This window comes from Sinocyclocheilus grahami, unplaced genomic scaffold (genome assembly GCF_001515645.1).
Source record: "Sinocyclocheilus grahami isolate Dianchi unplaced genomic scaffold, SAMN03320097.WGS_v1.1 scaffold127.1, whole genome shotgun sequence".
In the NCBI taxonomy this organism is placed as follows: domain Eukaryota; kingdom Metazoa; phylum Chordata; class Actinopteri; order Cypriniformes; family Cyprinidae; genus Sinocyclocheilus; species Sinocyclocheilus grahami.
In genome coordinates this window covers 1,014,326-1,030,153 of record NW_015505306.1, presented here as the reverse complement: position 1 = coordinate 1,030,153, position 15,828 = coordinate 1,014,326, and the positions used below count along the sequence as shown (strand labels likewise).

At 37.8% G+C, this 15,828-nt stretch overlaps 1 protein-coding gene across 5 annotated transcripts; it reads right to left on the bottom strand.

Annotated features, from left to right (window-relative positions):
• Positions 1–6: 6 nt before the first annotated feature.
• Positions 7–14,985, bottom strand: LOC107590383 (putative oxidoreductase GLYR1). 5 transcript variants are annotated; one of them, XM_016279103.1, is made up of 17 exons: positions 14,895–14,985; positions 14,411–14,447; positions 14,023–14,102; positions 13,825–13,912; positions 9,320–9,370; positions 7,018–7,128; positions 6,600–6,683; positions 6,249–6,302; positions 4,327–4,377; positions 4,144–4,217; positions 3,419–3,518; positions 3,217–3,327; positions 3,025–3,126; positions 2,009–2,171; positions 1,734–1,916; positions 1,218–1,342; positions 7–586 (listed from the first exon to the last, which is right to left on the bottom strand). In XM_016279103.1, the coding sequence occupies exons 1-17, from the start codon at positions 14,930–14,932 to the stop codon at positions 512–514; spliced, it is 1,527 nt and encodes a 508-aa protein (XP_016134589.1). In that variant the 5' UTR covers positions 14,933–14,985; the 3' UTR covers positions 7–511. The 5 variants fall into 5 exon arrangements, with proteins under 5 accessions (XP_016134589.1, XP_016134588.1, XP_016134590.1 ...); XM_016279102.1 differs by lacking the exon at positions 9,320–9,370 and having other exon boundaries at positions 13,774–13,912; XM_016279104.1 differs by lacking the exon at positions 9,320–9,370 and having other exon boundaries at positions 1,734–1,913; positions 13,774–13,912.
• Between the last annotated feature and the right edge of the window lie 843 nt (positions 14,986–15,828).

Genomic DNA, 15,828 nt, shown 5'->3' with positions numbered 1-15,828 from the left:
TAAAAAAAATGTATGGCCAAATTGCACCTGACATGATGGTAATCTTTAGAGACAAAATAAATACTGTCTATCTTATATGGGTATTAAGGCAATGCATTGGCTTTTTAATTCGTCGTGCTCCTCAAGCCTGTTTGTGATCAAAAGTTCATACTTTACAGATTTTTAAACTTTGAAAATTACAATGTGGGAATTCATTTGTAAAGATATGAATGATAAATAAAAACCATAGGATCTTCAAACAACACTGCATCGTATGCAGTAGCCTTAACGAAATGATGATATAATACACTGCACGTTCAATCATAAGATAATCATTTGCAGGGAGTTTAATAACCTCCCACTGAGCATACGTGCAGCAATATTACAGTCAGTGCAATGCTTAGATTAGGCTGCTAAATAGATCCCATTACACATGGGAAAACATCACTGGTGCCCAACAAAATTCATCAGCAGAGGAGAGAAAGACAGAGGGAGAGGAACAAAGTAGGTGAGGTTTGTGGTCCAGGACGTATTAGTGAATATAAGCTCTGTAGACTGCAGACATGTCATTGTCCGACTGGTCCAATGCTTTTGCCCTCTTGTATACCTGCAGAAGTATGAAATAATGCATTACTTCAAATGGAAGCATAAGCCGAAATTACATTTAGTCTTAGAAAAAACAATTAACGTTTAATGACATTTAAGCTGATAACAATTGTCCTTTTATGGCCAATAACCGATAAAAACCCCCCTGAAATATACATTTTATACTATAGATACTAAATTCTATATTATCTATACTAAATTCTATTGCCAAAAAAAATTAAAACACTAAAACTAAAATTTAGTTTTAAATGCTACAAATGAATTTAGGCATCACAATATTATGTATAACGAAAAATGGATATTCATTTTGAGATTTGCTAAAGATTACATTTAACCGCTTTATTAAATTAGTGTTTTTAAAGATTAACTTTGAGTATTATATTCTGGTAAAAGTAATCTAAATGTAAAAATAGGGGAAATGACTATTAAATATCCATATACTTCAATTAAATATGCATATTACAGTTTAATTCAGTTCTTTGGTTAAATTTAGATTACTATCAAATTGCATTACAGAATCTAAAAATATATACATTAGTTAGCTTACATGGTCAATCTACCAAAACTCAATGAAGCATCAATTGTGGCCATATTATAATCCATTCAGCTACCGAATACTAATGCTGTCTTACCTCATTTGCAGCAGCCGCCATTGGTGTTGGATGATTAACCGAATCTCCCATTGAAATAGCTAATCTCAGATCTTTCTGAATATGTTTCAGGTAGTAATCAGGTTTGAAGTTGCCCTGCAAGATATCTGAGAAGAAACAGGTCAAATGTTAAATAAATAAGCTCAATTGTAGTATCATTTTAATATTTCCAAAAAAGTTAAACTGTCATACTATGTTGCCTCTTGATTCTAATAGTCACCAGTTTCCATTTATGTTTTACAAAATTTCTGTAATTAAATTTGTGCAATAAATGACTACATTGGCTTTTGGGTGGACACCGTTTCACATTAAGACCAAAGACTACGATCTCCAAGCAGCACCATGTTACAGAAAATGGTTAATTGGCAGGAAGATTCAAAGGTAAACTCAAATCTACCAACACATAAAACATAGTAACTATGACAACTGCTATTATAAACGACTATTATACAGAGAGGCTTCTAATCAGAATTGTAAAAAAATAACAAGTAAGCCTACTCTGGCATTTCTGGTCCACAAACGTGCTTGCCATTTGTCCTTGGCAAAGAATATCCAAGAATGTTTGTTGTGACTGTCCCGTGGCCTGCGCCAAGGTCAATCCCTCTGCGATGGTTGCCATGAAACTGCCTTGAACCATGTTAAGGATCAGCATCATTCGTGCAGCATTTCCTGCTTCCCCTGCTTCGATAGAAAAGACAAAGTTAATATCATGTGGAAACATGCAACATCAGCCTCATATACAGCCACACAGCACGACTGAAATGATGTAGTACCTATGAAGAAAGACGTCTTCCCCATTGCCTGGAAGCAGCTGCTACAGTCTTCATAAACACTGCGGTCTCCTGCAGCAACAATGACCAGCATACCGTCATTGGAAAGCTGCTGGCTGCCCGAAACCGGAGCTTCTAGGAATCTGCCGCCTCTGGATGTGATGACCTACAGATTCAAATGAACCTCATGCAGAGTTCACAATGCACGATTTTAGCCCGATTTTTCACTCACTGACAGGTTTTGCGAAATCGCAGACAAATGCCCGAAATCGGAAGCAAATCGGTGCTCGTTCACGCGAGTGACAATCACGCAGTGTGAATTATCAAAGACACGATCTGAGGGAATCGTTGCAGACGCCCGTGAAATATTGGGCATGCTAAATATCTGGAGCTGTCGGCGATTCACAATCACACTGTGTGAAATGAGTTCTGACTGAAAAACACATCGGCGATGACCTACAACCAATGAGAGACCAAGATACAGGGCAGCGGGAAGTTCGGGGAGGAGTTATATGAAATGTAGTTTGCGGACCAGTGTTGCCAAATCCACGATTGCCGCCGGTTGTTTTTTTTATGTCAGCAGGTTGAAGCGACCCCAATAACGTGATATTTAGGCCCTGGAATGTGAATTGTACCAGGAAAACCCCTCCAAAAAAATTTGTATTTTACCCCCCTGAACGCGATTTTTACTGGGGGACCCCCTCGAAAGCAATTGGGCTATTTTCAGGCTAGTTTTGAGTAGTAATTGGGCGGGTTTTGTAGCGAAAACCTGGCAACCCTGCACCAGACAGAGCTGTCGGCAATTCTTCCTATTGTAAAGTCATGCGGTGTATAACCTCCTGTCGTCGTTCCATCGTGCAGTGTGACCACAGCAACAACTGAATGCTACCCCAGATAGTCGTTCAGTGTGAAACCATCAGTGATGCGACGTCTTTGAAAATCGTGCAGTGTGAACTCGGCATTAGTTACGGACTTTCTCAGGTAATGTCACGAAACACCCGTCTGGATGATGTTGTTACCTGTGCGAGCTCAGTGATGGTTTCTGGGTCAACAGTTGACATCTCCACGTAACATTTGCCTGGTCTGATTCCCTGTAGGACTCCACTAGGACCTAACACAAGCTGAACAGAAATAATACTGTACATGTAAACCAAAGACAGAGCAGCTTGACAGATTGAAAACAAAGAGCCATTTACAAAACATTGACCTACATCTCTGGCAGCTTTTGGGTCTGATACACAGGAAAATGTGATATCGCACATGGACACAACTTCTGCAGGTGTTCGTCCTAATCTGGCACCTTCTTGGATGAACAAATCACACTGCAGAATGAAAAAAAAAAAAAAGTTGAAAAATCATTCACACACTTAGTGTAACGTCAGAAGCAAGCATATTTAAACCCTTTGATTGTACCTTTTCTGCCGTGCGATTCCAGACGGTCACAACATGCCCCATCTTCAACAAATTAGAAACCACACCACTTCCCATTAGTCCTAGTCCAAGGAATCCTATCCTGTTGTGAAAAAAAATAAATTATATTACAAACATTACAGGTATTATCAGCATACTGATTTAAGAGAATGGTTTAACAAACACTGGGTCGCAGAATATTTTTTGATTCACTAATAAAGAATCAGCTCACAAGAGTGTTTGTGAATCAGACTACACTGGTAGTGAAGTGCACTTGTTTTTGCATGCAAAACAAAAACACAGGTCAGCAGAACACTGTGGCATCTGCAGAACAGGATGAACTGTACGAATTCAAATGCAGACAATTTAAATAAAAAAATAACAGCAACAACAAAAAAACAACAACTTTAAATTCAAGTACTGAAATTACTAAAACTGAAATAAAAATAAAGCTAAATATAAAATAAAACTAACAAAATCACACAAAATTACTATGAAAAACTGAAAATATTAAAAAAGGCCATTCAAATATTAATAATTATTATAACAGCAGACAAATAAGACTATAATAACACTGATAATAATATTAATAATATATATTTTTTAGTGAGCATTGTTCATCAGTGACCTAAAACAGTGAGATCCCAAATCTCAGAATTTCAGTGTGGTCTCAGACATTTGGACCCCCACTTTTTCTGACCACTAGAAACAGGATCCTTTCTTATTACCTTTTGTCTGTAGGTGTGATACTGCCGTTGATGGCTGTGCTGTCTGCTGCTTGAATAGACGTTGATCCTGTGTCCTTTTCAAGAAGACAATACACAATTATTAAAATTACCAAGCAATGCTAGCTGGCTAATTGGCAGGTAAATGAAGAAACCACACGCTATGAAATCCTAGACAGCACTCACCTCCTCGATTATCTTTAAGCGTTTGGTGATGGGCTCCATTGATGAAGCTGGCTGTAAAGAAAAGGGAAAAGAAAAGTCAATCAAAGACAATTCAACAGATTCATTTCAGATTGTCTAGAAATAGCAAATAGTCTTGCACTCAAAGTATCCTAGATACACATCAAGGAGAAAACACCAAGTCCAGAGCCAAGGGAGGAAAACCAGGTGGAAACCTTTTGGCCCAACAGTCACAAATGATCTTAAGTGCACGTTATTCATGGCTCTGTCGGCTTCCAGTAAGGATTGCACTTATATTATCCTCTGCTGTTATGTCACACAGCTCTTTCTGCCATATCTGATGTGAGAGCCAGGAGCGAAGCCAGTGTTAGGAACTGAAAATCAAGTTATCATGCTCAGCCACATGCTCCGTTTCAGTTTAACTGAAACTTATACAGGGCAAGAAAACGGCTGACGCAGCCTAAATGAACATTTTTGAGAAAAGCCTCAGGCAATTAAGATCTCAGTGTCTCCGTTTTTGGAGATATAATTTTAAGATCGATTCGTTTCTGACTGTGGCGCCTGAAAGCAAAAGGGCAAAAGGACAAGCAAGAAGGAAATGTTCTCCTGAAGAGGAAGTGCCAAGAGGAAAGGAAGAGTCATTTAAACAGTTTGCTGGTATAACTGGCACATGAACAGAAGCACAAGAGTATCTTGGCTGGGCGTCTTTGCTGGCTGAAAACAATCTTTTCCAATACATTTTTTCCATCAATTCAATCAATTATTCAGACACGCTAACAAACTGTGCAACCATAGCTAGAGTCCAAAATTAACTTTTTGCCACACCTATGGCCATAAATATTTTTTTACTGCTTATTTATTTTAAATATTTTTATATTTAATTTTATTTTTGACCATAATTTGTAGCTTACAACTGCTGTGGCATAAAAAAAAAGATTTTCTTTTTTTGACAGTATTGTTTCAGTGGTCTGTTAACTATCACCCCACTTTTTGAGCACAAGCTTGAAAATAACTCAATAAAATGGTTGCAGAAATATTGTGAACACTACCTCTCAAAAGTTTGGGGTCAGTAACAATTTTTTTTGTTGTTGTTGAAGTTTTTGTACATCTCCTATACCCACCAAGGCTGCATTTATCTGTGCAAAAATACAGTAACAGTAATACTGTGTATTCTAATATATTTTAAAATTTAATTTATTCTGGTGATGGCAAAGCTGAATTTTCAGCAGTCATTACCCCAGTCTTCCGTGTCAAATTATTCTTCAGAAATCATTCTAATATGCTGATTTGCTGCTCAGGACACATTTTTTTATTATTAATAATGTTGAAAATAGTTGTGCTGCTTAATATTTAATAACCACCTTACTTTTTTCAAGGATTCTTTGTTGGGAAAAAAAAGCTCAAAAGAAAAGCATTTATTTGGAATAGAAATCTTTTGTAACACTATAAATGTCTGCCAGTTCTGATTAATTTAATGCGTCATCGATGAATAAAAGTATTACTTTCTTTCAAACAATAAATCTTATTGATCCCAAACTTTTAAATGGTAGTGTAAATAATTAGCCATGTGGAGTTCTGGATTAAAATAAGAAGTGTTCATTTTGGACCCTGACCACAACTGAGACAAAGACCTTGTACAAAACCATAGCCAAAAATAGTTTTTAAACAGTAAAGTTGAGTAAATATCAGCTCACAATCTCAAGAGGATTAACCAATAAGCTTAACGCCGTCTGTTCTGTTAGGTAAAAAATTCAGTACAACTGCCATGCTGCAGATTCAGCCGACTAGCATTGCCAGAAGCAGTTTGGGGGAGAAAGGTATTCAGAAATTATTAGAGCAGCCATTGTGAGCAATGTGCAAGAGATAGGGGTAAGGTTGCACTAACTAGGAAAATCAATCAGCATCCCAGCAAAAAGTCTCCTTACCTTCTCAGACTGGCTGAGCAGAAAGTGATGAAAATGTGGGTCATCCTTTACTGGCTATAATGGAAGAGAGTTAAATTGGAAACTATTCTCAAAAGAGACTTACTGACCTGACAGTTGTTTAATCTGCAGCTAATTACAGCGACATAGTGAAAGGTGCAACTATATAGTGAAGGACATAATGACATGCATTTTGAAAATGAGGCGTTTTCACACCAGCTGTGCAGCTGCTATGAAAAGACACAGCTGTAACTGCACCAAAATCAGCATGTGGGTACATCTTACTGGTAACTTAAAAAGGGCATATGTGCAGATCCCATAAAAGGGCAGAAACAAACTGTGAATGTAACCTACACTGCTCTCCCATTTGAATCCTGATACTGTTCCAGCGACCAGCCGTCGTACAGAGGATGGCTCTGGGTCAGAATCAGTCTGTTCCTTAAGGGAAAGAGAGACACATTCACCATGTGTACAGAATGGCTTTATCTCATGAAACAAAGCCCTAAAATAACTGCATCTTGACCCAGTCAAAATATGGCCAGGCGGATACACTGGTCACACTGCAAAAGATGACATCAGTCTCACTGAACGGGTGGGTCCCGCTTGACAAATCCACCTCTAAAACATACAATTGTAACCCGACTCCACAACAGGTGCAACAGCAAATGGCCTTAGCAAAGGACTTTGATGAAGCTGACAAAAAATGTGTTGGGTTATGACCTAACCCTTCCCCTCCACAATGCCATTTAATGGTGAAGCATTATCTTCCAACCTTGTCTGACGAGCCACCCTTGAAGGCATCTTCATCATCTTCTTCAATGATCTTCATTGGTTTAGCTGCTTTACGCCCTTTATCTGACTTGCTTTTGTCATCAGAGTGTGTCTGTAAAACAAAGTTTAAACAACATGAGGAAACATAACATGAAGCGGACTGCTTTTGTAGTGTAGACGTTCATGTGAATGAACAGCCACAAAATATCGCCTACTGACCTAATACTTAATCATTGTGGGATGTGTTGTGAGAAGGTGCACCAAAACAAGTAGGGATGCACAGAATGTTCGGTAACCAAATAAGCGAAAAGAAAGAATAAACTTTACCGAACAATGAAGTGACGTGATCAAATAGCAACCAGAGTAGAGTGAGAGGCGCAATGCAACAAACATGTCAGCAGTGTGGAAGCATTTAAAACTGTCTGAGAAAGACGCAAAAATCATTTCAAGCACCGACAGCGAGAGACTGTTTCGTACTGCATCACATGTCTTCGATGAGAAGACGGGGTGATTGTTGCTGGTTACTGTATGATGATTGAAATCGCGAAATGGCCTTAAACAATTAGTAAATAAACTGCAGAACGTTATGTTTTCTAATACACCCACGAATTGCATGTATTCTGACAGCGCTGCAAGAGCTCGCGGTGCTATCTGCTTGTTAACCAGGGTTCATAGTCCAAAGCGTGAGGAAAGTCTGCGCTGAAACATTGTTACTCCTCAGTCACATTTTTATGATTTTTTTTTTTTACAAGGCACGTGACAATGCGATACGAGCGGCGTATTCGTAAAGAGACTCATTTATAAATCTGCTGTTGTTAACAAAAAGAAGCGTCGAGGTCTTCCTGCACGTTTCCGCCAAAATAAAAGTTGAGAAAAAGCAAGAACTCCACCAACATTCATAAATGTTAGTATTGTAATTTTACTGTTGTTCAGTAAAATAAAATAAAAAGACAATAATGATAATAATTTCTACAGCTCTGTTAATGCATTTATTATAACATTCACACATACTGTAGTGTTCAAATTGGGATCTTTAATATTTTCTAATGTTTTAAAAGAAGGCTCTTCTGCTCAGCAAGGCTGCTTTTATTTGTATTGTAAAAAAAAATACATGCCTGATTCAAGAAGGGGGCCAAAAAAATATTATTTTACTAACTTATTAATTTTAAGTTAAATTGTGCTTTGTTGGTATAATGTCTGCTAGAATGTAAAAAAATGTTCAGTGTTAAATATTTTTAAATTGTTGTTTTGTAATCGATTTTTTCTTTGAAAAGCAAGACAAAACAGAAAAAAGCGCATTTTGGCTATTTCATTTGTGCAATGGTAAAAAAAAAATTGGCAAAATACATGGGGTAAAAACTTGAAAAACCGTGTTCGGTATTCGGCCCAGTGTTTCATTTTGTTCGGTTTCGGCCAAGAATTTTCATTTCGGTGCATCCCTAAAAACAAGCAATTCAGACATTGCTCCGTTGTACCAAAACATATGAATTATGGTGAAAAATCACAGCTGCTTTCTTTATCCTTTTCTTTTAGTTCCTTTCCTGATTGCTAGGAATCTGCATAACACAGGGTCTTTCAGTCGATAGCAACTGTGTGCTGCACTTGGCACTCTCGCAAAAGTGATGTACAGTTTGCCAAAATAAGGGGAAATCTGAACAGAAGTGGTCACAGGAGACAAAAAAAGCAATTTAAAGGGATACTCCACCCCAAAATGAAAATTTGGTCATTAATCACTTACCCCCATGTCGTTCCAAACCCGTAAAAGCTTCGTTCGTCTTCGGAACACAATTTAAGATATTTTGGATGAAAACCGGCCAAGTAAAAGCATCGTCAGAATAGTCCATCTGCCATCAGTGGTTCAACTGTAACGTTATGAAGCGACGATAATACTTTTTGTAATTGTTGAATAAAGTCGTTATTTTTGTTTTCTTCGTGTACAAAAAGTATTCTCCTTGCTTCATAACGTTATGGTTGAACCACTGATGGCAGATGGACTATTCTGACGATGCTTTTCATACTTTTCTGGACCTTGACAGTGTATTTTACTTGGCAGTCTATGGGACAGTCACAAGCCTCCCGGTTTTCATCCAAAATATCTTAAATTGTTTTCCCGAAGACGAACAAAGCTTTTACGGTTTTGGAACGACATGGGGGTAAGTGATTAATGACAACATTTTCATTTTGGGGTGGAGTATCCCTTTAATACCAGCTAGAAAACAGTATGCACCTCAGCTGACCGCTTATGACCAGATCACGGAAAAGCCAAGATGGAAACAAGACCACAAATTTGTGAATATCCTACCCTGATCTTTCCCCTTGGCCTTCTTTAGGTACTCCTCAACTGCATCAACAGCCTGTATTGCAAAGTATTAAACTTTGGTCTACATCTTGCCTCTTTGAACATGAATGATGCCTTAAAACTGTGCCACTCAGATCACCTTAGCAACTGTATAGCCACTAGGGTTGGGCGATGTCTACCAAATTGGCATCGGACGATGTCTACATTGAAACATCATGATGGACGATGACATCATGTTGCATCAGTGAGCCTTTATATGACCCCAGTTAATCTGTCCCACACTCTCCCTTTCCCTCTCTCTCTCTTATACCTCTACACTAAGAGAAAACAGGCCTCCATCTAAAACCAACGTCATCCGTGTAGACGCTGCCAAAGGCTTATTGGCTGCAAGGAGCCAAATCCTCCATTTTAATAGCTAAAGGAGAAGCTGTTACATCATCAAAATGACTTCAGAGAGCACTCACAGCACTGTGGGAAGATAAAAATCCATCTGACAGCACTCCATACATGAGCAATGGAAAAATGTTGCAAGAAAGTCCTGCAGTCGAGCAGCCTGTAGTTCCTCACACTGAGAGCAGTTTCACACCGCATGATCACATGAGACCCCAGCAGAGACTGACATCATGAGACCGGCAGTGCTTACTGTCCTTTCCATTACAGTACAGCCATCTGCATTCATTAGCAAAACTCGCCCATTTTAATCAGGCTCACAAGAAAAAGCAAAAGAGAGAGAAGAAAACGTACCGCTTTTTAAATGCAGCTTCAAATGCATAGAGCAAAGCATGCGAGATCTCGTATGATATGATCCAAACACTTGTGTACTAACACTATCACAGCCGGTCCCTCCTCTCTCTCTTTTAGTCAGCTACACCTCTAACGATTGATCCTGCTGGCGCTCTGCCATGTTGAGAGTGGCTGCGCTCTGATTGGATAGAGCTGATTTACGGGAAATCCATCTCCATTTCCCCTCCCTGCGCTGCCCTCCTTCTCCTCCCGAGGCTGCAGTCAGGCTCTCAGTAACTTCACCTGCCTGAAAGCCTCTCGTTCTTTAACTGATCTTTCTCTTGTACAATTAGATCCACCTCAAATCCTTAGTTTCCATTTATGTGTCTATGTTTTTGGCATTTATCATCTTAAAGGGATAGTTCACCAATTATTATTCTGTCATCTTTTACTCACCCTCATGTCATTCCAAACCTGTATGACTTTCTTTCTTTGTGGACAATAAAAGATATTTTGAGAAACCACTGTTCTTTAAAATATCTTTTATGTTCCAGAGAAAAGGTCAAATCATAGGTTTCAGAACTACATGAGGGTGAGTAAATGATGACAGAATGTTCATTTTTGGGTGAACGATCCCTTTTCTAAACGAATTCTTTCTTGCAAGATTGTGGACTTCGCTCAACCAAATATTAACAGCTTTTCCTGATAAGCAGTGGCGTTTAAAATGTCTAATTTATATGTCGAGGTGATGAAGACCTCATCAAATTGAGAAAGGTCAGATCTTGCTCATCTAGTGTAACCTCACAATTCGCTGACGAATATCTAAGCCTACATCCAAAATGCTGTCGTAATATCACTCAGTGCACAAAGCTAAGTTCAATAACTGAAGCCCAAAGTGTACTTTGGTTTTTACATGTACACAATAGGGCATGCATATAGTGCAAAGTACTAAGAAGTTATCCAGTTATAAAAAGTTGCTGATGACAGTGAATAGAAGCATTAGGGCCACGATTCTCACAAAATGTATGCAATAAAAAAATAGCTAAAAAAGACTTTTGTCCCTAAATGACTTCTATGTATACACCTAAAAGCTACACACCATGCTTGTTTTTTATAACTGGTTTGAGTGCTTCACTGAATAGTTTTCAAGTTAGAAATAACTTAGCCAGCTAAAAGCTATGTTAATACAATAAACAACCTCATTACATCACTATTTTCTCTTTGAAGGAAATGGAGCTGAAACCTTTTTATGAAGATACACACTGCCATTCAAAATCAGTACGATTTTTTTGAAATAAATGAATCATTTTATTCAGCAAGGATGCATTAAATTGATCAAATGTGACAGTAAAGACATTTATTATGTTACAAACTATTTCTGTTTCAAATCCTGTTCTTTTGAGCTTTCTATTCATCAAAGAATCCTGAAAAAAATATATTACGTTTTCCACTAAAATATTAAGCAGGACAACTGTTTTCAACATTCATAATAATAGGAAATGTTTCTTGAGCACTAATCAGCATATTAGACTGATTTCTGAAGGATGATGGGAAACAGACATGATTTTTACTGCATTTTTGATCAAATAAATGCAGGCTGGTGAGCATAAGAGACTTCTTTCAAAAACAACTTACCGACCCATACATTTAAATAGGGATGCACCAAATGTTCGGTAACAGAAATTATTTGGCCAAAAATAGCAAAAAAAAGCTCTTTCGGTGTTCGACCGAATAAGCGAAAAGAGAGAATAAACTACCGAACAATGAAAGGACGCGATCAAATAGCAACCAGAGTAGAGTGAGAGGCGCAATGCAACAAACATGTCAGCAGTGTGGAAGCATTTAAAACTGTCTGAGAAAGACGCAAAAATCATTTCAAGCACCGACAGCGAGAGACTGTTTCGTACTGCATCACATGTCTTCGATGAGAAGAAGACAGGGTGATTGTTGCTGGTTACTGTATGATGATTGAAATCGCGAAATGGCCTTAAACAATTAGTAAATAAACTGCAGAACGTTATGTTTTCTAATACACCCACGAATTGCATGTATTCTGACAGCGCTGCAAGAGCTCGCGGTGCTATCTGCTTGTTAACCAGGGTTCATAGTCCAAAGCGTGAGGAAAGTCTGCGCTGAAACATTGTTACTCCTCAGTCACATTTTTATGATTTTTTTTTTTTACAAGGCACGTGACAATGCGATACGAGCGGCGTATTCGTAAAGAGACTCATTTATAAATCTGCTGTTGTTAACAAAAAGAAGCGTCGAGGTCTTCCTGCACGTTTCCGCCAAAATAAAAGTTGAGAAAAAGCAAGAACTCCACCAACATTCATAAATGTTAGTATTGTAATTTTACTGTTGTTCAGTAAAATAAAATAAAAAGACAATAATGATAATAATTTCTACAGCTCTGTTAATGCATTTATTATAACATTCACACATACTGTAGTGTTCAAATTGGGATCTTTAATATTTTCTAATGTTTTAAAAGAAGGCTCTTCTGCTCAGCAAGGCTGCTTTTATTTGTATTGTAAAAAAAATACATGCCTGATTCAAGAAGGGGGCCAAAAAAATATTATTTTACTAACTTATTAATTTTAAGTTAAATTGTGCTTTGTTGGTATAATGTCTGCTAGAATGTAAAAAAATGTTCAGTGTTAAATATTTTTAAATTGTTGTTTTGTAATCGATTTTTTCTTTGAAAAGCAAGACAAAACAGAAAAAAGCGCATTTTGGCTATTTCATTTGTGCAATGGTAAAAAAAAAATTGGCAAAATACATGGGGTAAAAACTTGAAAAACCGTGTTCGGTATTCGGCCCAGTGTTTCATTTTGTTCGGTTTCGGCCAAGAATTTTCATTTCGGTGCATCCCTAAAAACAAGCAATTCAGACATTGCTCCGTTGTACCAAAACATATGAATTATGGTGAAAAATCACAGCTGCTTTCTTTATCCTTTTCTTTTAGTTCCTTTCCTGATTGCTAGGAATCTGCATAACACAGGGTCTTTCAGTCGATAGCAACTGTGTGCTGCACTTGGCACTCTCGCAAAAGTGATGTACAGTTTGCCAAAATAAGGGGAAATCTGAACAGAAGTGGTCACAGGAGACAAAAAAAGCAATTTAAAGGGATACTCCACCCCAAAATGAAAATTTGGTCATTAATCACTTACCCCCATGTCGTTCCAAACCCATAAAAGCTTCGTTCGTCTTCGGAACACAATTTAAGATATTTTGGATGAAAACCGGCCAAGTAAAAGCATCGTCAGAATAGTCCATCTGCCATCAGTGGTTCAACTGTAACGTTATGAAGCGACGATAATACTTTTTGTAATTGTTGAATAAAGTCGTTATTTTTGTTTTCTTCGTGTACAAAAAGTATTCTCCTTGCTTCATAACGTTATGGTTGAACCACTGATGGCAGATGGACTATTCTGACGATGCTTTTCATACTTTTCTGGACCTTGACAGTGTATTTTACTTGGCAGTCTATGGGACAGTCACAAGCCTCCCGGTTTTCATCCAAAATATCTTAAATTGTTTTCCCGAAGACGAACAAAGCTTTTACGGTTTTGGAACGACATGGGGGTAAGTGATTAATGACAACATTTTCATTTTGGGGTGGAGTATCCCTTTAATACCAGCTAGAAAACAGTATGCACCTCAGCTGACCGCTTATGACCAGATCACGGAAAAGCCAAGATGGAAACAAGACCACAAATTTGTGAATATACTAACCTGATCTTTCCCCTTGGCCTTCTTTAGGTACTCCTCAACTGCATCAACAGCCTGTTGGAAGCGCTTGCCTTTGTTTATCTTGATCATCTCCTCTTTGTGGGGGTGGTAAGGCTTCAGCTGCTCTACCTTTATCCAGGCGCTAAAAGGGCAAAGCATATCAAAAGTCAACATCTGCTTAGTTTAACCTCTCAAATCCTCTGCAAACAAGAGGAAGTGATGGTAAAAGACTACGATCATCTCTGTACTCACTGATCTTCAGTTCCAAAAAACTTGACAAAGAAACATTTTTTGCCTCTTGGCTTTTTCAGATCCTTCGGAGGACTGACGACCTGAAAACACAATGGTTAGGGATCAGTAAATGAAAACTCAACACATTATCCAAAACAGTCTGCTGATAAAGTAGCTGTATCTCAGAGAACTGTAAACAGAAAGCCTTTCTGGACATGTTTGAACGTTTAATTTGAAGCATTCTTGCTTTGATTTGATTAAAATCGACTAAAAACGCTTTCTAGATAGTTAGCTCACTAGGTTTTTAACACAGCCGGTGACTTTGACCTCTATATGCAAAAGCCAACAGCTGCCCTCAGAAAAACAACAGACGTTCAACTCAATCGTTTAACACATGAAAAGATCTTACCTTTCCTGGCCAAGGTGGATAGCGTCCAAGTTTACCCCTGAAATATATAATGAGACGATAAGTTACTATTTTAAATAAAACGTGACACGATTGAGCGTTTATTAGCGTTAATCTCGTGCCTCGAAACAAGCTAACGCTAGTTTATAGCGTAACGTTACCCCGTTTCGACCCCATCAGCAAACTGCCCCCTAACTGCACTGAAGCTTGTATTACATTAATTGTTTATACAATTACAGATCTAAAACAAAGATGAAACTTTCCTTTAGCGTTAAACACACTAACAGCACTTTTTTTTCTCTCAAAAAGCATATAAGTAATCGTTAGCTTGTATGCTAAGCTCTCTCAAGACTGCTACTCAGTGTTTGGCATGACGACACATAAACTGGGCCTATATGCTAGATTTTTAACAAAACATTTGATTGCAGCCACGACAAAATGCCTCGACGTGAAATTAAATCGTGAGAAGTTAAAATAGTTATCTTACCAAACCAGATCCCCGATCCTTAGATGCACGGTCGCCATCTTAAACTGCTAGCGAGAAACGTCGCACTGAATGCAGGGAATGAACACACCCACTACACCCATCTACCGCTACTACTGAGCGACGCGACGCGACGCGACGCGACAAAGTAGTACGCGCTCGTCTCTTTAATCAGCTGTCACTACAAGCGTTGTAGTTTCGCTCATCGCTCACTAGCAGAGTAAATGGGGACACGTGACCAGCTCCATGTGTTTTTAAACAGCAGGTTCTGGTGAAGTTATGAAGAGAAAAATGAACATAAGTTTTGAAAGCGTCTTTATAAGCCTCCAACTCCTGTATAGTTCTAAATAGTTGAACGAACGGTTATTTCTCTTTCTTCAGATACTTTATATTGATGTAAACCAAGAGAGAAATAGACTAAATTCGTTCGACATTGTATGCAAATGATTTATGTGAAATAACCCCAAAAGGTTATTCCAGGTCTGTTTGGATATGAAGGAGAAATGAAGTGTCATTCAAGCTTGGGAACAAATTTAAGACATATGTGTGGTGAAAAGTGAAAACTAATAAAAATAAACGTTCATATAAAGTGTAAATAAATTTTTTTAATTAGTATTTTGTCAACTTATGTTAAAATTAAAATACTGGAAAAGGTGTGAAATTACTATGTTTATTTGGGAGAAAATGTTTTTTTTTTTTTTAAATCGAGCCTTAAAATATAGGCTGTTTTATTCCAAATATGTATAAAAATGTAATTTCTAATGCTACTAAACACAATACATAATTAAAGATGTGATAGAAATGACACTGACCGTATCAGCGTTTGATAAAGCTCATGTGAAGTTGCAAAATGTACTTAACTTTTGATGTAGCCTACTTATTACTTTTTATTTCTGAAATTTAAAATAAAGTCCTGCAAAACAAGCATCAAAGTCTA

Bases quoted from the DNA above. Each gene is read 5' to 3' on its own strand.
- LOC107590383 (XM_016279102.1), bottom strand. From the start codon at position 14,932: ATGGCGACCGTGCATCTAAGGATCGGGGATCTGGTTTG. The intron at 13,913-14,022 runs GTGAGTACAGAG...TTGCCCTTTTAG, and splicing joins TTTTTTGGAACTGAAGATCA to CGCCTGGATAAAGGTAGAGC. The intron at 4,378-6,248 runs GTAAGGAGACTT...TTTTCTTTACAG, and splicing joins TGCTCAGCCAGTCTGAGAAG to CCAGCTTCATCAATGGAGCC.